This window comes from Apteryx mantelli, chromosome 2 (genome assembly GCF_036417845.1).
Source record: "Apteryx mantelli isolate bAptMan1 chromosome 2, bAptMan1.hap1, whole genome shotgun sequence".
NCBI lineage: Eukaryota > Metazoa > Chordata > Aves > Apterygiformes > Apterygidae > Apteryx > Apteryx mantelli.
This window is the reverse complement of record NC_089979.1, coordinates 72612160-72634489: the sequence shown is the minus strand read 5'-3', so window position 1 is coordinate 72634489 and position 22330 is coordinate 72612160. Positions and strand designations below refer to the sequence as shown.

Sequence of the window (22330 nt, the reverse complement as noted above, 5' to 3'; positions counted from 1 at the left end):
GACCAGGGGGGCGAGGGTGACGGGGCCAGGAGGGCGGGCGCGCACAGCCGCCGCGACCCCCGCGCGGGAAATGCCGTTGGGCGCGGAGCAGAGCCCGGAGCGGAGCGCGGCTTGTCGACAGGGGGCGCCATGGAGCAACGTCAGCACCACCCCCCCCCGGCTGCGGCCGTTTTCAAGTGACCGCGGCTCTGATTGGTAGGAGCTGCGGCCCGCAGAGATGAGCGGCGCCTCTTGATTGGCCCGCAGGTGCCGGTCGGCGGGGGGAGGGGCAGGCGGAGGCTATATAGGACGGGAGCGGGCTCGGTGTGGCCCAGGCACTAGGCGAAGGGGGCCGACAGCGCTGCGCTGGCGGTGTCCGGGCGTGGGCGGGCGGCGTAGGCGAGCGAGGCGGCGGCGGCCGGGGACGCGTGCGTACCTCAGCCTGTAGCGGCAGCTGCGCTTCCCAGCCGGCGGCGGCGGCAGCCGCTCCGGGTGTCCGAGGGAGCGGCGGCGCTGGCTGGCCCCAGCCATGCTGTGCTATGTGACCAGGCCGGACGCGGTGGTGATGGAGGTGGAGGTAGAGGCGAAAGCCAACGGCGAAGACTGCCTCAACCAGGTGAGGGGCCGCGCCGCGCTGCCCTGCGCTGTCCTCTCCCCGCCGTTGCCGCCGCCCTTCTCCCTCGCTGCCTGCCCGGGGCGCGGGGGGGAAGCGAGTGACCGTTGGGCGCCGCAGGCCGTTGGTGCCTGACAGAAGCGCATGGGGCCGGGGCGGGAGAGGGAGGCGCGCGGCCCCTCGCGAGCTGGGGGCGGGGGGACACGAGCTCGTCGGCTCGCAGCCGCTGAGGGCGATGATGGCGTGAGGGAGGCAGTGTAACCCTGCGCAGGGGCGTCCGCGGGGATGGGGACGGGGAGGCGGCGGGAGCTGCCGCTGCAGTCCCCCCGTTTTGTGGTGTTTCTTTTTTTTTTTTTTCTTCTCCATGTTGGATGCAGAGGCTGCTGCATCCCCTGCCTCGGGGCTCCCCGGTCCCGCGATTGCCCTTCTACACTCCACCTCCACGGCGCGTGTGGAAAAGGTGGAGGAGGGGAGGTCTCGGCCTCTTTGCTGCAGCCTGGGGGCCTGTTCTCCCTGTCCTGGGGGGAAAAGGCGCGAGCGGGACCCACCTGGCCGGGGTGACATCGCCCGGGCGGTGCGGAGCCCCTGCTAGGTATGGGCCTTTGTAGCCTCCGTGGGGCCCCCAGGAGCTGAGGGTGTCGCCCAGGTGTCTTCGCTCCTCGGTCGCCCCCTTCCCGACGTGGCGGCGGCGGCTGCTGCTGTGGGATGCAGGAGGCAGCCAAACGTAGCTGCCCAGTCTATTGGTGTCATCTAAATAAAACTTGTGGGCTGTACCTTTTTTCCTCTTTCTTCCCTAGAAAGTGCTATTGGTTGTGCTGTTGAATTATAGATATTCTTCTCTTTTGGAAATCCAGTGATCCTCTTAAGTGCCTGTCTGGGGAAGGTGGGGGGAACTGAACATACCTAGAAATTCATGTGATTTTCAGCCAGTAAAGAAATTCCCAGGTTTTTTAGTATGTTTATATGCCATTTTGAACACAGCTTATTTTAAATCCAAGTCGTTAAATAATCTTTTGTATGAAGGTGCTTACAGCAGGAGTTATTTGTGTTTTAAGTGTGAGCAGTCTGAAACAGTATTTGATTCAGATGTTTTTGGTCTAGTCATGTTGCAGATTCATTACACAGAACCTCTTTTTTTTCAGGTTTGCAGAAGATTGGGAATTATAGAAGTTGATTATTTTGGACTGCAGTTCACTGGTAGCAAAGGGGAAAATCTGTGGCTCAATTTGAGGAACAGGATCTCCCAGCAGATGGATGGTTTAGCCCCTTATCGATTGAAACTACGGGTCAAGTTCTTTGTAGAGCCACATCTTATCTTACAAGAACAGACAAGGTAAGCTAAAGATGATTGTAAGTAAAGCTAATTTATCATTTCGTTTTCAGTTTTCTGAAACTTATAAAAGCAATTGGACATTAGTTCTATTTCTTGCATCTTCTGGTAATCTTAGGCTGACTTTTCTGGGTAGTTGTTTTAAGATACCAGTGTTGTTTAAGAGGAGTATTACTCCTTTTTAAAAAAAACGAATAAAACTTACAATATTGCAAGTATTGTGTAGCTAACAGCAAGCAATGAGAATGTAGTTAATTCCATGAAAACTTAGTGCTGTGAGTGGGGGAAACTTAAGCTACCAGTAATAAGTTACTCATATGGCACTTGCATGTCCAATAGTAACCCCTGCTCAGTGGTGTTACTGTGGGTCATTCTAAACCATTGGTATGGAAAGGCAGGAAACAATTCCTCCCACACTGCATAAACTTGCTGAATTCCTTTTTGTCTAGTATCATATTACAGTAACTTTCAAACAGCTACAGGCCCTTTGGGGCTACAAAAGAAACAGCTGTTTTGCTTCTTCTTTGGCCAGTCCTCCTACCTACATTGTTATACTGTTATCCAATCTTAATGATTAGCTTTCTAAGATTAGTTATAAGCATTTGCTTTTACTGCATGAGTTTGATTACTACACGGATCACAAGTGGTTTCTTTTTAAAGAATGCTGAATGCTCATATTCTTAATACTGACCTTTCAACTTATTTTTCACCAGTTAGTTTTAGATAATGTGATAAATATAAATGGGGCAAACAGGAATCTAGTATATAGAGGGTATCACCAAATCGTGTTTCCACTATTTACCTTTATTTGGTACTTTCAGAATTGAGATCATTGCTATGACATGGTTCTGCACATAATATTTAGCTAATGAATTTGTCCAGAGGCTGACAGCTTGATTTGATGCCTATTTCATAGAAATTAGGTTTTGAGTTAGGAGCATGCGTATATCATCTTGTTTTCTATTTTTTGAACTCTTACATGCAGGGGAAGGGGTTTGGGGAACAGTGATTTCAGCTTTGAAGGCTGAAGTTTTCAGAATGCTGTGGAATATACTGTAGTTGTCCCACATGATAGCTTTAGTTGTGCAAATACATTCTAACAAATTCCAGTTTTGATATACCTTACTTTGGAAAAATATATTCTAACATCCATGTCTTTATGGGCTCTTTTTGAGTGCTTTCTTTAAAGAAACTTGTTGCCTTCCTATTTAAATACTCTCATTGAGGAAAAAGTATAAAAACAAATACTGGAGAGATTTTTTTTATGTATAACAAGAGGAGCAATGCAATCTCATGCTGAATAAGGCAGAAGAGATTACCCTGAGCATCTTGGACATGTCTCAACACACACACCAAACTGGGGTGAATCTGAGAAAGCCTAAAGCTGATATGATTGGCATCATCTTATCTTTGCCAAATGTTTGCTAGACTTTACTAGATTTTGCAGACACCTATGTTCCTACCTTCAACATTGTCAACGCAAAAATTGGCATGCTCAGCAGATTCATTGCCTGAACTGGTGAAACATACCCTAAAGGCTTAAAGAACAGGTTCTGTAGCTGGAACAGAGGTTGCATATACACAAAAATAGCAAGTACTTCTCAACTCTAAAGATGACTTTAAGAGATTGTGGGTGGGGTGAGTTTTCTTTAAGAATTATTTAAAATTTTTCTAAAATTAATATTTTTAACATAAATATTTTTTAAATTGATTGAGCCGTGGTCATCAGAAGAGATCTATTAAAGTTCTGTTCTGGAAATAATTACATAATTTTGGAGGTCAACATGTGTTAAATATTAGTTTTAATGCCACACTTAGTTGAAGCTTCAGGAGCCATTCCTCTAAGCTGTATCATACTTAAGTCTACATCCTGAGTGTTCTTGGTAAGAGTCCAAATTGTAAAATAGCTTTCATTAGCTGCCATCTTTTAATTGTGCATATGTGCATCTTTTAGTGGTCTGCATTTAAGAGATCTGGAATTCCATAGTGCCTGTAGTTAATATGTACTTCTGGAGTGTTGACACTGAGTTTAATTCAGTAAGCTTGCCATTTTTATTCTACTCAGATTTGCATGAGGACATAAATATGTACTTTACTGTGCTTTCATACTTAGCTTGCATGTAAGCTTGTGTGAGACTGAGGGGAAGACAAAAGCTTGTCAAACCTGTCATTAAGTTGATAGCTGTATCATGCAAGGATTAGCTGTATGGTTATGGCTAACACCTTTTTTCTTATCTTTATTGACCAAGTCAGTGTACTGGATGACAAAGATAGTGATAGTAGCCTTGCTTTCTTTTTAGCACTTAGGTTGACAACTATGTCATGTATAGGGTATATTTGTGTATGGTGTTACTGGTATTAAATGGTTGAGTTCTAATTTTTGTTAGGTGAAGAAGGCTGAGGAAGTCTCCAAGATCTTTACATACTGTCTCTGAAGCTGGTAGATAATCTCATCTTGATGCAAGTGTGTGTGCCAGTCACAGCACTGTGCTTTTCCTTATAAATTAGGTACATGTTAAGTATTTTTGAACCTAGAAAGTTGCAAGTAATTATAAATCATTTTCTTAATGTGGTTTACCATGATTAGTGAATGTTGTGACTGAGTTTTTCTCAGGTGCTTTATGGTATGGCTTTGTGGTGCTCAGGTAGTTTGACAGCATTGTCAACCACAGTTCTCTACTATTTCATTGAAGAGATCTTTGTCTTACTCTTAAACTTACACCTGAGTCTTAAATTTCTGTTTGTAGCATTTTAATATTCAGGTTTCTGCATATTGTGTAAACAGCTGGTCTGGCTACTAAACACCAAACTCCACTTCTGTTAGCTGTAATCGGTGTGCAGTCCAGCGAAAGATAGCAACCTCATGCATTTTTAATCCTTTTTATGCAAGAGAGCCTTCTCTTTAGAGAATGATGAGGCACAGCAGATTATAACTGTATCTTTGACCACTGTGGTAAAAAACCACCTTCACTGGATGCTTTGTGAGTGGGAGAACTGTATGAAAGTCCTGTGCTTACTACACTTTCTTTTACAGTTTAAATCTTTTTATTTCCAGTGTTCTTTAGAACCCAATGTCTATTTTCTATCTAATTCTCTGGTGCTGAATCTGGCCACAGATTTTGTAGTTTAGAATTATTTTCAATTGAATGAAAATGCTTCAGTGCAAGAATAGGTGCTCACACTTAATATGCTGCTGTCACCTCAAGTTTCAGCAGTAAGACTGAAAGGTGATGTGTGCTTGTTTAGAAGAGTTTGAATAACTTCTATGCTTTTTTAAAGGAAAATTACATTGGCTTGGAAAGGACTGATAGCTTGGTTTTGCCTAAAATATAGGTGGTGTTCCTAGACTTAAATTGTAAACTCTAGCTTATGGTATGATAATTTTCACTGTTTTGTTTCCTGTGTTTCTTGATAGGTAATGCAACAGATGTTTAAAAGGCAACAAGCAGTTTATTCAACAGACTGTTTTAAAGTTGCCAGATGGTTGTTTTGCCAAACTTTATGAACCATTGAATTAGTGAGGAGTTGGTAATGATTCTACTTGATTTATCAGAATTTGTTAGAAGACGTTTGGGGGAAGAAAACTTGCTTTAAACTGTGGTCCAAAAAGGCTGGATGATTTGAGAAATCATTTTGCTTATACTCAACTTGTTAAACACTGTTTTAATTAAAGCGGGGTGTGGCTCTTTGTGCTTGTTTAACTTGCTTTAGCCGAGGCTGTGCGGCTCCCTACTGGTTAAGTGATAACAATGTAACTTTAGGTCATTGACTGAGAATAACCTCTGAGTAATAGCTACTAGGCATGTCTGACAAATCAGCGACTGCTGCACTGGAACATGGCCCAGGAGCTGAAGAAATTCAGCTCCTGATTGGTCTGCAACTCTGTCTCGAGGCGGAAAGTTCTTCTTTTGTGGTTAAAAGGTTTCTTTGTGAAACATGAAGCACAGAAGTCTTGAAACTTGCATCCACCTCAACAATGAAAGTGTTTGCTGAGCTGTACAAAGGGCAAACTGCACTAAACGATCTTCCAGAAGAACAGTGGTTTACTTAAGCCTTACATAATTATGTGATCTCTCAAATGTTGACTTTAAGTGGATAATTTTTTGAGCAGCATCAAGATTTGCCCCGATTTATTCAAACTTTAAAAGGGGCAAAGTTATGTCTTGCATAGCATGACTGAAAATCAAATATTTGTATGTCAGCCATGACAATCTAATATAAGCTGTCAGATTCTAACATGTCACATAATTTCATGAAACATTGTTTAAAATAGCTTTATTTTGCCAACCTTGAGATAGGTAATGTTGTCTTGGAAGCTGTTAAAAGGTGTGTGCTGTTTGCAAATATTTTAATTACAAAGTACATTGCTTTTGCAGTGTTATCCAGTTGTAGTGATTAACTACTTAACATTAAGATACATACAGTAGTAGAAAACAAGAAAAGCATCCCATGTCTTACAGCCTTGGCTTCCAGTGCAGCAATGTCATGGTGTTCTTTACAATGCAAGAAAACTGTCTGCTGTAGTAGACATCGGTGTTAGGTTTATGGATCTGTTTGTCTAAATCAGAGTTGAACTGCAGTTGATAACCTTTCACCTATTATGAGAGCAAATAAGGGTAAAGATACTGAGAAACATAGTAACTTTGTGTCTATGGTTTGCTTTTTCATATTGAGTGGCTTATATCCTGCTTTTAAAAAATGGAACCATATTCTATTGTTATGAGATCTTGATCATCAGTGTATTTTAGTTATGCCTCTTAATTCTGATCCCTTAAGAATATAGGAAGTTGTATGTTACTTTGCAGTAGCAAAGAACTTTACCTTGTGGTAAGGAATGTCATACAGCAAAGAACAGGCAGTTCCTTGGGATGTATAGTAAGACCCCTGCCAGTAGTCTGGTGAGAGGATGTGTTCTCTTGGCTATATTTCTTGGGTTTTGCCACATTGTCAACAGGCAGCTAAGTTTAGAACTTAAAGCTTTGATTGTAGTCTTATCTCTATTTTCCTAGTTTTCCATTATTTGATTATAAAATGCTGTATGAGAAACAAAGTTTTCAGTGCAGAACTTTGCATCCTAATCCTAATTATCCTAAGATAATTGCCTTAATTTTTATGGAAGAGATGAATTTCCTATGCTCTACATATTACATAGCACTTCCTTTCTAGAGTTGTTAGTTTTCACCCAACTGAATTGGCAATGGATTGTTTTAATGTAGTTGCCTCCTATGGGAATGTCATTGCAGCTACTGACTGCAATAGTGATATTGTTTTTGGTAGAAGTAGCAATCAGTATTCATAGCCTGCATAAAGCACCTCTGAGGAAGGGAAGGAATGATATGATATGTAGGTTTGACTAGCTTTGGTTTTGTACTTGTAGTTTTTGTAAGATGGATCATCTGCAGAAATGGCTCCTTGCAGCTTCCCCTACAGCATTTGTATTGTTTAAATCATTTGTGTGTGTAACTAAAATACACTAATCATCAGTGAACACTTGATTTTACTGGGTGTTTTAATGTGCAAATAGAACCTGAATTGTATGGAAAGTACTAGGACAATATTAAGGAGACAAAATAGATATAAAATTACTAGTTTAACTAGTGTTTGATAAAACATGTGAGCCTGTTACAATTATAAAATGTGTTTTCTTCCTCTGAGAAGGAAAAAATTCTATCTGGGCAGTGGCTAACTAAAAAAGAGTAGGAAACTTGATACTTTGGCTTATAATCAGTATTTCTATGCACTGTTTTGAGATATTGCCATATATCAACAGCTTTTACTGTCAGATACTCCTAGTCAACAAAGGCTATTTTGAGTGTTGTAGTACAGTATAAGATGGGATGCACTATATCAGACTCAAAGGAAATGTTGGATCCTTGAACATACAGGAATATCTAGCTAGCATGAGGATTGGAGGAGGAACTAGTGCTGTTTTAGGTTAGTATAGACTTTTGTACTAATGTTGTCATGTATAGATCTCGATACTGGGCCTTGGGAAGATATAAGTGACTTATCATCATCACACTGGAAAGTTCTGTTCATTCTTAGAGCTGCCACTAATTGTTCAATGTCTAGCAGATGTTAAGATGGCTGTGAGCCACAGCAATCTATCAGTAATGTTCTGGGTTGTGAAGACTTGTTTTTATGGAGATTTAAAACTGAAGCAAAACTTTGACAAAAGTAGTAACAAAGCTGCATAATGTGTGAATAGAATATTGGGGTGGTTTAGAAACACTCTTTAACACTTGAGTTATTTCTCAAATTTCTAGCCTGTTATAATTATTAATGTTTCCTATATAACTGAAGCAATGAATATGCTGTAGATACAAAAAGGTATGATTTGATTAATTTTTTATATGGTGGTTGTGTTGAGGCATTTTACCAGCAGTGTTGGAAATTTAACCTGTAGAAGACTTCAGGTTTTGATGAACTATTGTGAAACTATTTCTTGAGTTGGTGGCGCTTCTAATTGCGGTTTTGAGTTCACTGTTTTAAAAGTTGCCAGATAAAGCATTAAACATAAAATACTAATACTAAAATAATTGCTTGAAAAATCGAGTAACCTTTTCCTGTAGAACCTGAGTATCATTTTAAAGGGGAGAAGCTTTAACAATTCTTTTCATTTTATCTAACAGTTCCTTGAGAGAGAGAAGGGACACTGCATTAAGTGCTGTTAAGTGATTTCAGTAAAATCTGTGCTTAGGTCACAATTTAATTTACAAAAGCTTGCATAAATTTTCTGGTAGCTAATATCTGTAATATGACCAAGTTTTCCACAGATCTGTTGGGCTCTTTAGACTTGGCAAAATTAAGAGTTTGGAGGCAGTTATCCTTCTAATACTTTTGTTTTGCTTGACAGTATTCAGCAATAAAAGCACATTCTTTTGCCTTTCTCTTTAAGGATCAAAAGAGCTTTTTGCTTTTGTAAATGTTTGCTTTTTTTTATAAACACAGTGTAGCTGGTGTCATGCTTTTGAACCTTGAAGGAATGATTTTACAACATGCATTAAAATATATTTTTGGAGAAATGTGATCTTAAAGGCTGGGTAAACAGGCAGCACCAATTAGTTTTTCAGCTGTATGAAATCTTTGCAGCCATTACTTATCCTTCAGTTTCTGGGTTCTTTTCTTTATTCTAATACATTTCAGGGCTAAAAATGAAAATCAGCAGTGAACTTGCTACCTGAAATTTGGCTCAGGGCAACTGCTGTAACAGGTATGGAGAAAGAAACTGCTGCCATTCAAAACTAATTGCACTGGCATGCCCTATGTTAACTAGTTTCTGTCCTGTTATGGCTGCAGTTTAGATGACAGGCTAGGGCCAGCACTGGATTTTTTTTAGATTCAAACTAATGACTTAGGCTTTTAAATGTGGATATTTTTTGTCTTGTATCTCCTCAGACTCAAGGAATGGTCAGACAGCTTACCATAGGGTAAGCCAGGATATGAACTTGCACAGCTTTAGTTACTTTGCAGTAACTGCCCCTTATACCTGGCATGCCTTTTTCTTCTTTGTCAGAAAAATGTAAAGTAACTTAGCCTCTCTGAGATGCTTCCCTATATAGGTATGAGCCTGTTATGGGGTGTTACTGCAGATTAGCTGATGTGATGCTATTTCACATTGTACCTTATCACTTAAACGTGTTTGTTTCCCTATACTGTTACTGGCTTTTCAGCAATAGAATGTGACAAATGTTGCTTCTACTTTAGTTGCTTCTGTAATTGCAGGAGCAATCTCTTGTTTTTCAGCTCCCCTGTTGACGTCAATAAGGTCTTCCCAGCAAGGGGAGAAGACTGACTTTTTCCTGTGTAGTCAGTGCTGTCATATGCACAAAGTAAGCAAACTGAAGATGCAACCATTCTGGTGTTGTAGTTGCAAATATAACATAGGTGTCAGCTGATGAGAACAGAGTTGTCAGATGTTTCTTTGAAACATGTACTGTGACTGTAATTAGTATGTATTTGTAATTACTTGAAAACCTGTTCTGATAGTAACAGAGGATCAGAAGTGCATGAATAGCTTTTTATTTTGTTAAATATTGATCAGAATTAAGGAAATGGCTACTATTTAGATTTATTTTGGCCATAGGTTTTTAGTAGTTAAATACTTCATTGACCTCTAAACTGTGTCAGTTAGTAAGCATATCAAATTTGAATTTTTGTGTAGTATCTTGCAATTGCAATATCTAATCTTCTCTGTACAACTGCAAAACAAACTTGATTTTGCCATTTCTTCAGTTGGAACAGATTGCATCATATTAGTACACTTTCTGCTAAGCTGATGTTTATTACCATGTGATGTTCATTAGATAGGACCCAGTTGTTTCTTTCTCTGGTTTGCAAGGAGAACAACAGTTCAGATTTCATGTTGTCACTCAAGATGAGTAACTAAATTTGTCTTGTCTTGTTTACAATTAGGTAAAAAAAATCTAAGCAAATAAATGTAGAATGTTGATCAGTACTGCAGATTGGATAAATCTTAATATTTATAATCATTAAAGTACAATTTCCCCCAATATTCCTGAAGCTTAATAGTAGAGCAGGCATGTGGGAGTTAAGTACAAATAATGAAAAGGAGACAGCTTAGAAAATGGGAAGCGTGTTCAAGAATATTGGAGAAGTCTTCTGTTCATCAGAAAATGCAGGAAGTTCACTTCATTTTAAAGGAATTGTCATTGCTTAGAATTTTGTGTGTTGGAGTGGAAGATCAAGAAAACCTGTTTCCAGGTGTGATTTCAATGTTTTACAATATGAAAAAATACTGCATTTATTCAAATTTGTTCTCATAGGCAGGTTTAGTCAGTGATTATGTTGCTAACAGTGGGAAGGAGAAGGCCTGAAACGAATAAAGCTGTGCCAATTTTATGCTGTTGTCTTCACTGTTGCACAAAGCAAGCTATATGAGAAGCTGTAATGCTTTGTCCTGAAACTCAAGACAAAGGCAATCTAATTTTTATTACAGACCTGACCCACTGTTCTGGCCCTTGGAATGGACTGCCTTCAGAGAAGGTTGCTGAAGTATATTGAAACTAAATCATGCAAGTTAAATACAAATATTAATATTGCTGGTTTTCCTTGAAGCCTGACTCTTAATCAGTACTACAGAAGCTGGATGTGGTCTGTGGACAACACAGTTGTGTGACACTCTCCAAATAAGGGTTTTATTTGTCCCAGTGGAGCACCATGGATGTATTATTTCTTGATCCATCCTGTCTGGTAAATTTGTATGGTTCTGCACTGAAAATTCTTATGTCAGCACTAGCTCAGGGAAGTCTGTACTTCACAGTATGGAACAAAAATGCTGAAAAACTTCATATGAGAAGCAGACATGAACTGAAATTATTCTATGGGCTGGATCTTGTCCAGGACCCATATCATGTTCAATATCCTTTCTCTAGACTATTTAAAATTGCAAGGCCATTAAATACCATTCTTGGTCCAATTATTAGATGACTTGTTTATAAACTTGGGGGGGGGGGAATTTGGGAGCTGAGCCCCATAAGGGATGTATACTACCTATCCATGTCAAGAGACCCCACCTATGCCTTTCTGTGGCCCAAGGCAGATAAACTCTGAATTAGCAGGGTAGGAGAGAGGGATTGGAGGAGAGGTTTGGAACCTGCTCCAAGAGGAGCCTAAAACAAGGAATAATGTGCTAACAGTGGAGACATATGTACTGTCTGAAGTGCTTGTCCTTGCACCACCTAAATCTGTCCTGGACAAAGTGGGGGAATTAGCTTCTCCCAGGTCCCCCATTAGCACTGCAGAAGTGTAGATCCATGTCTGGATAGGTGTGAGTGATGGAACTGGAGCATTTGTGTGGCAACTGCAGACACTCTAGCATGCCTCAAACTGGTTGCAAAGGGAGGTGTTGGACCATGGAGCTGTGACTGTTGTTGCAGGAAATGGATTGCAGGGCAGTTTTGAGGATGATAATATTTATTAAATCTCTTTTCTGCTTTCAGAAGGCTTAGGTATCAGGTTATCTTTTATTTGGGCTGATATTTTCTTAGCTGCAGCATTTGCTATAGTAGAATTAAGAATGAATCCAGCAATTCTGCAAGTTATAGAATTTCAGAGGTCTTAAAGTAGGCCTATATGCTTGTACAAGGGAACTGTAGAAGATTAATATTAAGAAGGGATGCATAAGATCTTGTCCAGATTTGCTGTTGGAATGAAAACTAATCACTTGCCAGCCTCTTTAACCTCCAGTGAGGAGTGATTCAGCATAGTTATTTTTTCAAACTTTAAGAAAAGTAGAATGCAAGTGTCCCATTACTGTGGAAGCAAAGAAATATTTCTTTTTGTACTAGGCTTGATTTAGTGAAAGATTTTTCACAATGATACACACTACCTCTGCATCTTGTTTCCGTACATATGTTGAATCTTAAGAACAAATGGTGAAAGTTATATTATCTATAATTTATATTATATACTATATTATTCCCCTTAGGGAACATAAGGATGAATTTATAGAAGTCGAGGTAGGCTATAGGGGAAATTAACAGGCTGCTGTTGGTGTTGGTGGAAAACTTGGTTTTGTCTAATTAACAAACGGACCTGTTAGATAATTAAGAGTAGCTTTGCGAATTTTTCACCTAATTGGCAAATCTGCCTTGATCCCGAGAGTAAAGGTTAAAGTTGTTGAGCCTAAAATAGCAAATGGTCTGATAAATATTCTTACAAAATAGACATTTTTGTTTTATTCCACAGTGCCTTTTTGGGTGTTTCAAGTTTTTCTGTTGATCGTGTTGCTGGCAAAAGCACCATCTCCCCTTCAATTGTAGTAGCACAGCTATTTCAACTCTTTATAGCTTCTCATGTTGAATGGTAGAATTGTATATACTGTTTTATATATTTATTTTAATAGTGGTTTTAGACACTATCTTCAGTTGTATCTTCATTTTTAAGTTAGTGAATAAGAAGATGGAGGCCCTTTTTTCTCTTATGCCAGACTATTTCTCTACTTGCAATATTCATTGCAAAATTTTGATTACCAAACTAAAGGCTACTATTTTAACATCTTGAGTAAGCAAACATATCTGATTCCGTTGCAGGCATATGTTTTTCTTGCATATAAAAGAAGATCTTCTGGCTGGTAATCTTCAGTGTTCTTCAGAGCATGCAATTGAACTTAGTGCATTGTTGGCACAGATGAAGTTTGGAGATTATAACCAGAACACTGCCAAGTACAGTTATGAAGAGTTGTGTGCAAAAGAGCTCACCACTACCATTTTGGAGAGGTAAAAAGGGTGCAATGATATAACACCATTTTTGGAGGCCAATAGTTTAAAATTTTGTTGTATAAATTGCTGGTGCCATAGCATAGCAATTACTGTTGTGAAAAAAAGTAAAAATTTTATACTTTCATCTCCAAAGCTATGTAACCTAAATATTTTTAACATTCTGATTTCAGTTCATTTTAAGCTCAGATATGAGTATTTCTTTTTGAGGCAAAAGCTGGTGAACTAGTACTTGGGTAATAGAGGTATCTGAATCTTTGGAGCAGGGTAATGTGCATTGTTAGCAATTAGTATGTAATCAAATTGCAAGCATGTCTTAGACCTACATTTTGAAAGAAAATAACAAGAATTTATCTGGCTTAGCATCCTCACACTGAGAAGTAAACAGGTTTTCCTAAACATCTTCATAGCTCAGTTCCTGAATGTCAAGAAGAAAATTTCAGTATGTCATGCTTTCTGGTGGATTATTTTAGTTATAAATTTTTGGCTGTTCAGGTAAATATCAGGGGGGGCGGTAGCTGGAAAGCCTTGATTCCATGTAGCTTTTATAATTACTAAGCAAATGCACAGTATTATCACTCGAACATTCTCAGGATGTTTTGGTAGTTTTCTTTCCAGTCTGTGACTGGAAATGTATTGCCAAATAGGTCAAGAGCATTTAAAAATCTGTTTAACTAGGCCATCTAAAGCCCATGTTATAACAAGCTGCTGACAATAATGGTGCTTACTTGAGTTATTTCACCTGTCCTTAATCTTTTTATCAACAGCATTACTGTGAAGCACAAGGAACTAGAAGGTCTAAGTCAAGCTTCTGCTGAATACCAGGTTCTACAGATTGTGTCAACACTGGAGAACTATGGGGTAGAGTGGCACTCAGTAAGAGATAGTGAAGGACAAAAACTCCTTATTGGTGTTGGACCTGAAGGTATCTCCATCTGTAAAGATGATTTCAGTCCTATCAACAGGTATGTGTTTTAGAACAGTTTTTATCTTCTGTTCTTTGGAAGTATTGAGAATGTATCTAGCTTTTACATAGACAAAACTGCTCTATGAATCACTGAAAGGAGCTATCAGAATGTGGGGTCTGAAGACACTACCTGCTTATAATCAAGAAGACAGCTGGTGTTATTTAAATACTCTTGTTTTTTATATATGTATTTTGAGGCAACATCTTCAACCTAGCATTACAGACCACAATCAGAGGTCATTGTAACTTCTGATAAAACTGCACTGTAGCAGATTGCGGAAAATGCCTTTATTTTTAAATGCAAAATAACCTTGCTTTATTTTACTTTTTAGGATTGCTTACCCTGTTGTTCAAATGGCAACTCAGTCTGGGAAGAATGTGTATCTGACTGTTACCAAGGAGTCTGGTAATAGTGTAGTTCTTCTGTTTAAGATGATCAGTACAAGGGCAGCAAGTGGACTTTACAGAGCAATTACAGAGACACATGCATTTTACAGGTTAGTATTGCCACTAGAGCAAACTTCTGCTCCTCTTCAGTAGTATTGAAGTATTCAATCAGCCAGCACTTTGACTGCACTTTAGAAATTCTCTACAAAATATCGTTGTGCCTTTGCAACTTCTACTTTCCTCTTAAGTCCAGCAGCTGAGTAGGTTCTTGCAGCTTTCAGTTTGGGTGGGTTTCAGCAAGGTGGGAGTACAAGACAAGTAAGCAAGATTTTTTTTCTGCAGCATACTACTATAAATAACAGTACTTCAGAGTATAAACTTTACTGCTTTCTTTGACACTTCATAAACAATACATACATACTTTCTGTCCCTGTGCATAAGGAAGGATGAGAGCAGAGAAGTAGGAGAAAGTTCATGAACTTTGTAAAATATGTAGGCGGAGCTCATGGGCAGGTACTCCTTGTTTATCCTTTACCTGGCTCCTCCTGTTACCAAAAGTTCTCTGTATACCACCTTCCCATCCCATTTATTTGAAGCTCCCTAAAACTCCTGTATCCTTGCTCACATATGCAGGATTTCTTCATGCCAGGAGCTGATCATTGTGTTCGTCTGTATTTTGTTTTTACTCAAAGCATAGGTGCTATACTCATTCCCTGATGACTGACTTTTTTTTTTTAAAAACCCCTTCTCACTCCCATTGTGAGGTCCAACACTGTTCAGAAGAACTCTCTAAGTGTCTTTGACACATTGGTGTTTTATCTTCTTGCTGAAATTAACTGCTACATATCAAGTTCAGTTAGTACTTTGTAAGAGAAGAATTGGGCTTCAGCATAGGGAAGTACATACACTAAGCAAAGACCTGTCCAGCTTCTTAAAATTAGAAGATTTTAATACAGTTACAGCAATTAATAAGTCTAATAACCTTTCTAACCACTATAGCTAATCATAAATATTCTGCTTATATTCTGTGAGCCTGATGTTAAGTATGCTCTGTAATTGTTCTGCTCTGTAATTATAAGCTCTTGTAGTTTTATTTTGCACTCATCATTTTTTCCAGGCAAGTCAAAGCATTAAATAACTTCTAGTTAGTCCTAACTTTTTGATCTTTGTCTCTGCTTGTAATTTCTGCTGTCCTTTGCATCTTCTGATTTTAATTTAAGCAGAACTTTAGCTAAGCAACAGCATTGGGCCATAAGCTTTGTTCCTGGATGTTATGCTTTGCCAGGGCAGCCCTTGTGTTTTCTGTTCATGCTGTCTTTCCTACATTGTCTAGAGAAGTGGTATGTCTTCCTTAGGCTTCTGCAGGTTTAGCAATATCAGAGAGATGAGATAAACATGCCTAGGCTACATGAAGCACTCAGTGGCAAACAGAACTGTTTAGTGGTCTAAACTGTATTCACACTGGTTCCCTTTGGATGATACAGCACTAGTATAGGAAGTACTTAGTGGAAGTTTAGTTAAAGACATTACTTGAGACTAAGCTAAAACATTTTGAGAGCCTGTCTAAAGAAAGAGGTGTTATACTAAAGGCTATTAACTGGATTCCATTAATAAAGCACCCAGAGATTACTATGTAAAAAGTGTTGCCAAGCTGAACTGTGGACTAAGCAAGCATTGTCTATGTTAGCATAATGCCTTAAGGCCCTTCCATAGGATTGTGTCTCCATTTTGCCAGACACTTCACAATGTCATAAAATAACTGTCACTTTTCTTCCATTTTTAAAATACTTTTCAGAGTAGAGCTGTCACGAAAACAACATTGTAGAGCTTAAATATCTCAGATGGCTATTTTTTGCTTTCTTGATATCAGTACTATTACATCAACTTTGGGAACAAATTAGAGTAGGGATAGCTTTAGTATTAACTAACCAAGTTTGCATTTGTCTTGTTACAGGTGTGACACTGTTACTAGTGCTGTCATGATGCAGTATAGTCGAGACTTAAAGGGCCACCTAGCATCTCTGTTCCTGAATGAAAACATTAATCTTGGAAAAAAATACGTCTTTGATATCAAAAGAACATCAAAAGAAGTTTATGATCATGCAAGGCGAGCTCTTTATAATGCTGGCATTGTAGATCTTGTTTCAAGAAGTGACCAAACCCCACCAAATTCCCCCCTTAAGTCTTCAGAAAGTAGCATGAACTGTGACAATTGTGAGGGTCTCAGCTGCCAGCAAACAAAAGCCCTGCAAGAGAAGTTACGGAAGCTTAAAGAGTCCATGCTTTGTATGGTGTGTTGTGAAGAAGAAATAAATTCAACCTTTTGTCCCTGTGGCCACACAGTATGCTGCAAGACCTGTGCTGCCCAGTTGCAGGTAATTGCAATTCATTAAGATGTGAGTTAGCAAATTGGTGGAAGTTCTGTTTTTTTACAAAAACAACCCAGAACTGTGTTTACATTTGATATTCTAGTAGAACTGATTTTTAAAGTCTTATTTGCAGTAAGATGTAATTCCAGAGAATATTCTGTTTAGGTGATGACTTTGAAAGGCAAGCCTTAACTATGCCTATAAATATAAACTTGCAGCGAAAGTAAGAATTAGCATTATAGTGTAAATATAAGGAAGTCTCCAATTCATGATCAAGGTAGAGATTCTCAAAATATGAAGTAAACTAATTTCCTAATATGTTTTCCTTTCCAGTCATGTCCTGTTTGCAGATCTCGTGTAGAGCATGTCCAGCATGTGTACTTGCCAACCCATACCAGTCTTCTCAATCTGACAGTGATATGATCTCCATATACACTTTAAACTCATCATGTACTTTCTAAACTGCACTAATATGAATTGCAACCATTGATTGTGAAGAAGGCAATCACTCTGGCACCAATCTGCAATCAAAAGTAAAAATACTACATCTCTGAGCATAACTATTCTTTGTTCAGCATGCCCAGGAAGATGGTTTGGGACATCTTTTGAGAGCAGAACTGTGAACAATTCATGTTACTTAGAAGGAGAATGATGCATAAGTTTGTAGCATGGCAGTGTTGCCAAAAAGCTAAGTAACCCTGGAGAAATATGGTGTGCGCATATTGACTATACCCAGCAAGAACAATGCAGCCTTTAGTTTTACACTCTTTAAATTCTTTTTAGTACAGTCACTCTGTTTATTTTAATAGTAAAACTAGCTTTTACAAATAGCAGTTTAGTATGGTTCAAAGTTTCTGCTTTTAGTAAACTGTTTTAAAGGGGAGAACTTCTAAGAATCGGTTCTTAAACTAAAGTTACAAGGCTTTCATCAAGCAGCTGCATTTAATTCAGAATTCTATTAAATAGAAAATTATAGTATAGCTTTGGAAGTGTAGAACAAGTTTGATTTCTAAGTGTTGAGGGTGGGTTAGGAAAGTCTTCTGGTAGTGATGCCTCATGGAGACATTGTGAGACTTCATTTGCAACTTGCAATGGGGAAGCTATTCCCAGGTTTCCCACATCCAACTCAGATGGTGTTCTAGGGTGCTACAGTCAGCTGCCCTTTAAGTTGGCTCTATTCTTGTGAGGCTGATTTTCAATTACTAAACATTGGTTTCTAAAATAGGGTTTGTGTATATCTTTAAATGCTTTCTTGAGTTTACTTCTTTATTGGATAGGTTCTTTCTGCTAAAATCTTTATTTTCCACCCCATATTTGGGCATCTAGGATTATGGTTTCCTAGTATATTCTCCAGGATACAGAGGGAACTAGGGGACCATGTTTGGGTGCAATACTGGCTTAATCTAAGCTAGAAAAGTACACTGTCACTTTACTGAGATTTTCTGACTATACTTTTCATATTGCCTTAATGTAGCAGTAATGTGTGTTTATGCATCTGTTTCTTTGCACAGACATTTTGTCAAAATATTAAAACTCTACTTTTTTATGACACATTAGCATATAAACCTTACTCTAAGAGGGTATTTATTTTTTCACTTTGTAAAGAAAATTTTGTTTCCTCATGAAGCAAGAGCTTTGTCCTATATCGTAGACAACCTCTGTCTTTTTATATTCAGATGAATAAATGACTTTAAAAATCTGTTTGTCTTGCATTATCAGTAAGTTTTAGTTTTGATGAAAAACTACTACCCTGAGACATTACTGACCTGTAAGTAGAGTAGGTTATATGTTTTCATATTTATAGTCTGAATGTTGTGGGTCCTGGTTTAAGAGGGAATAGATTTCAGGTGCATGCAAATTATGAAGGAGGGAAGAAAACTTGCATGGTAGCCATCTTCAGGCTTTATACTTTAAAATAACTGATATTCCAACTGTAAAATGGCTGTCAAAATTACCTTTGTGGTGAACTTTTCTATAATAATTTCCCCTAAATACATAAAATATTCTGCGAGTCAAAAGGAAGACTGCAGGCTGAGTAAAAATTTGAAGCTTCAGCAGCTATGTCTAAGGTAACTTCTTAATTAGACATTAAAATGGCTTTAATTTTGACTGAAACTGTTCATCTGATTTATCTTTAAGTTTTACCTTCATTCTGGAAGAGATGTTGCTTGAACACTTGATATGGTGCTCTGGTTTGGCCACTAATAAGTTGAAAGAAATAAGAGTGCTGGGGTCAGAGCAAAATTTTTTGGCATCCATGGAGCTGTATTCTGGAGAGAGGGAACTGCAAGTCACCTTAGGTTTTTTTAATGTATTTATCACTATTTAAAAAGACATCACATTGAATAGGATGTCCTGTTGCCAAGACAGCTTATCAGGAATTGAAGCTTGAAGCCTTGGAAGTTTTCCTCATGACCTAAAGTTATTTTAGGTTAGCTCTGAAATGCTGTTGATCAGGGGTGATGGGGAAGGTGGCTGCAAACTGGCAACAACTTTTAAATTCTAGGGCTGTTCATCTCAGCTGGATTTGGATTAGGCACAAGATAATTTGCTGCTCAAGCTATTGAAGGTTAAGGATTTAATCTGTTAGTAAGGAGGTGCAACATTTTCAAAGATGGTAAAAGTTCTGAAGCAAGGTTGCATTGGCTCTATAATCCATTTACAGGGAGGAATAGGCACACAGATGTTTTCTTACTGGAACTACATTTTACTCCTATCTTGAAATAAATATCCCCCTAGCTGGCTTTAAAAACACTTTTTTTGGGGGGGGGAGGTCTAGTGTAAAATAGTGAAAGATGCTCTGAGTTTGGCACTTTCAGAAGTGTAATCATATCTGCTTTGATAGTCTAGGAATGATGTTATGGTTACTAAATACAATGTCTGCAAATCACTAGCCTTAACATTTTCTTTAGCTTGAGGGAAAACTGTTCTCAAGTCTATTCAAACAGGCAGTGGATTTCTTTTGTGCGGTTGCATGAAATGGAGGCTTTCCATTTAGGCCTTTGAGAGGTAAGAATACTAGCATTCAAGTGTAAACATCTGTTAAGATCATGTTTTATGGAGTTAAACATACTGAAAACTCACTAAAATGAATTAAACTGGACTGTCAAATTTTTCCCTTCTCTCAAAAGTTAAACGTTTTCACTTAATTGTTGCTTCAGCTTCAGTGTTAGCTAGTATAGGAAGATAATGCATTTACTTCTACTCTTTTATTTGCTGTCACCCAATGTTTTGTGTAAGAACAAAGGAGATTATTATATCCAGCTATTTTATAAGTGTAAAGTCCAAGGTATTAAGAACTTTCTGCTAGAGTGAATCTTCCTCATTTCCAAAAGTTTACTTTGCTCAGTGCTAATAGAATAGCATTAGTAAAGTCTAATCCACTCTTATAGGGCAGCTGGCTGAAATGGAGCATGAATAATTTTAAATGTTAGGCATCTGATTTAGTGTTAGACAAAAACAAGCTGTTAGTTAAAATAGGCAAGCATGACTCTACTTGTAACTGGCTGTGTAGTTCAACATGGCTACTTAAAATTATTCCAGTAGTTGGAACCCTAATTAAAAATAGGGTTTAGGTGATCAAGCCTAGAGGTAGGTTTGACAGGGAACATTGTAAAGATGAAATTCATGTAAAGTCTATGACATTCTTAGAATGTATTCTGTCTACTTCATTAGTCTTATTAGCTATGCACAACACCTAGTATAAATGCTTAGGTACTGAGGTACAGGTTCAGACAAGTCTGGCAAGTGTTAGTTGTATTTGAGACTGTCTAGTTCTGTACTGGCGAAGAAAAGTGTGAAGGACAAGCAGAGGCTAACAGCTTGTTGCAATTAGAAGGGATGAGATCAGTATTTGTGTGCACTAAATGCGATGAGCTTTAACAAAAGGCTATTACCATTTTTTAGGTCTGAGCACTGTAACCTTTTCTAAACAGCAAACTACCTATTAAATGCTTTGCTTGGTTTATATGTAAGATCTAACAGGATGTAACACAATGTAGTCTGACAATGTAAGAATAGTTTTGCTTTTTTTCCTAGCTTTAAGAGCTTTGCCTAAAATGTAGTTGACCATGCTACACTGGAAGATACTTTGGTTAACCATGCAAAACTGCTCTGCTAGGCATTGCTTGAGATGTTTGCAGTTTGGGTGCACAGTTTCATGTGAGGAATACTGTGCCCAATCCAAGTGAGCTGCCAAGAGCTGTGAACAGTTTAAAAAAAAAAAAACACACTCAGTGTGCCACATAGCTGTACTTCAGAGTCAGGTCTTGTTTCCTAGATGAAGTGCTGTTCTTTCTCCTCTGAAGAAGGTATGGGTGAATGTTGCTATGGATGGTTGTAAAAGAAACTGTAGAATAGTTCATGTGAACAAGTGGAGTGTGTCCTTTACACTTTCCTTTATAGGAGCTGAAGGATTGATTATAAAGCCTTTTTAGTGCTTCTCTAACACCTTCTGTATTTGTGCGTGCCAGATGTTTTCAATGAAATAGCTCCTATAGTGATCTTTGCTACAGTACATCTTTGCTTAGCACATCTTGGCAAGAGGAGGTTACCTCACAGAAAACTCAGCTCTCTTATCTTCAGAGTAGAAATGCTGCTTCTGTGATCTCATGGGGTGTGCGCCATGTCATTTTGAAAGGTTATAGTCCTAAGTTTATTACAAGTAACCAAATGGGAACAAGTATTGCCTTCAGAGACAACATGGCTTATTTGGTGATGGTTAAGAGTGGGGGCCCTTTTAGTTGTTTTCATCTCCTGACAGTAGAACAGCATTCAGAAGTGGCCATGTGGAGAGAAGGATATAAGGTTGAACAGTAGGAGAGATCTTCTTATAAAATACTGTTGCATTTAAATATAACTAATAAAGAAGCTGGAGGTTTTGCAATATCTGCACCTGAGCTACTAGGGTTGGAAACTCTCAGCCTTTGACTGATACCTGTCTGGCTTTCATCCTCCCTTCACCACATCAAAGATCTCTATTTATGAAAAGCTCAATCTGCAAAGGACTACAAAGGCCCTAATGCAGGATGTTCAAATGTTTTAATTACACCTATTAGGCTGCAAGGTAGAGCTATGTTTTCATGTAATCCCTAATTTCAAAATGCATAGAAATGTTAAACTGAACTGTAATATAAAAGCTTCTGTATTTCTAAATTGTTTTCTCCCCAAATGCTATAAAAGCATATACACAATATTCATATTTTAAGACATTTCTTTGTTAAAACTGTTGTTTTCCCCATGGAATGCCCTTGGGGAAAACCTGCTGTCAACCTATGGTATTTCATTTCACAGCAGCACACTGGCATGATCAAAGATGGGGAAAAATTACAATTCAGATTTCCTGTATATAGTTTTATACAACAAGCTCTGTGAAGTCTTGATATTATGAATTAACATCTTAGCTTCAGTAATATCTGGTCAAATATCATGCTTGAATTTCCCCAT

General features: G+C 38.5%; 1 protein-coding gene across 4 annotated transcripts; it reads left to right on the top strand.

Moving 5' to 3' along the window:
• The first annotated feature begins 304 nt into the window (after positions 1–304).
• Positions 305–18584, top strand: MYLIP (myosin regulatory light chain interacting protein). Of its 4 annotated transcripts, XM_067290883.1 has the most exons (8): positions 1845–1925; positions 9669–9754; positions 10882–10928; positions 12977–13162; positions 13930–14127; positions 14462–14626; positions 16471–16891; positions 17219–18584. In XM_067290883.1, exons 3-8 carry the CDS (start codon positions 10909–10911, stop codon positions 17306–17308), a joined length of 1080 nt encoding a protein of 359 aa, XP_067146984.1. In that variant the 5' UTR covers positions 1845–1925; positions 9669–9754; positions 10882–10908; the 3' UTR covers positions 17309–18584. The 4 variants fall into 4 exon arrangements, with proteins under 4 accessions (XP_067146983.1, XP_067146981.1, XP_067146984.1 ...); XM_067290880.1 differs by lacking the exons at positions 9669–9754; positions 10882–10928 and adding an exon at positions 306–595 and having other exon boundaries at positions 1735–1925; XM_067290884.1 differs by lacking the exon at positions 9669–9754 and having other exon boundaries at positions 1887–1925.
• The last annotated feature ends 3746 nt before the right edge of the window (positions 18585–22330 follow it).

Coding starts and splice junctions, on each gene's coding strand:
- MYLIP (XM_067290880.1), top strand. CDS start 509: ATGCTGTGCTATGTGACCAGGCCGGACGCGGTGGTGATGGAGGTGGAG. Junction 596..1,734: donor GCGAAGACTGCCTCAACCAG/GTGAGGGGCCGC, acceptor CTTTTTTTTCAG/GTTTGCAGAAGATTGGGAAT. Junction 14,627..16,470: donor GAGACACATGCATTTTACAG/GTTAGTATTGCC, acceptor GTCTTGTTACAG/GTGTGACACTGTTACTAGTG.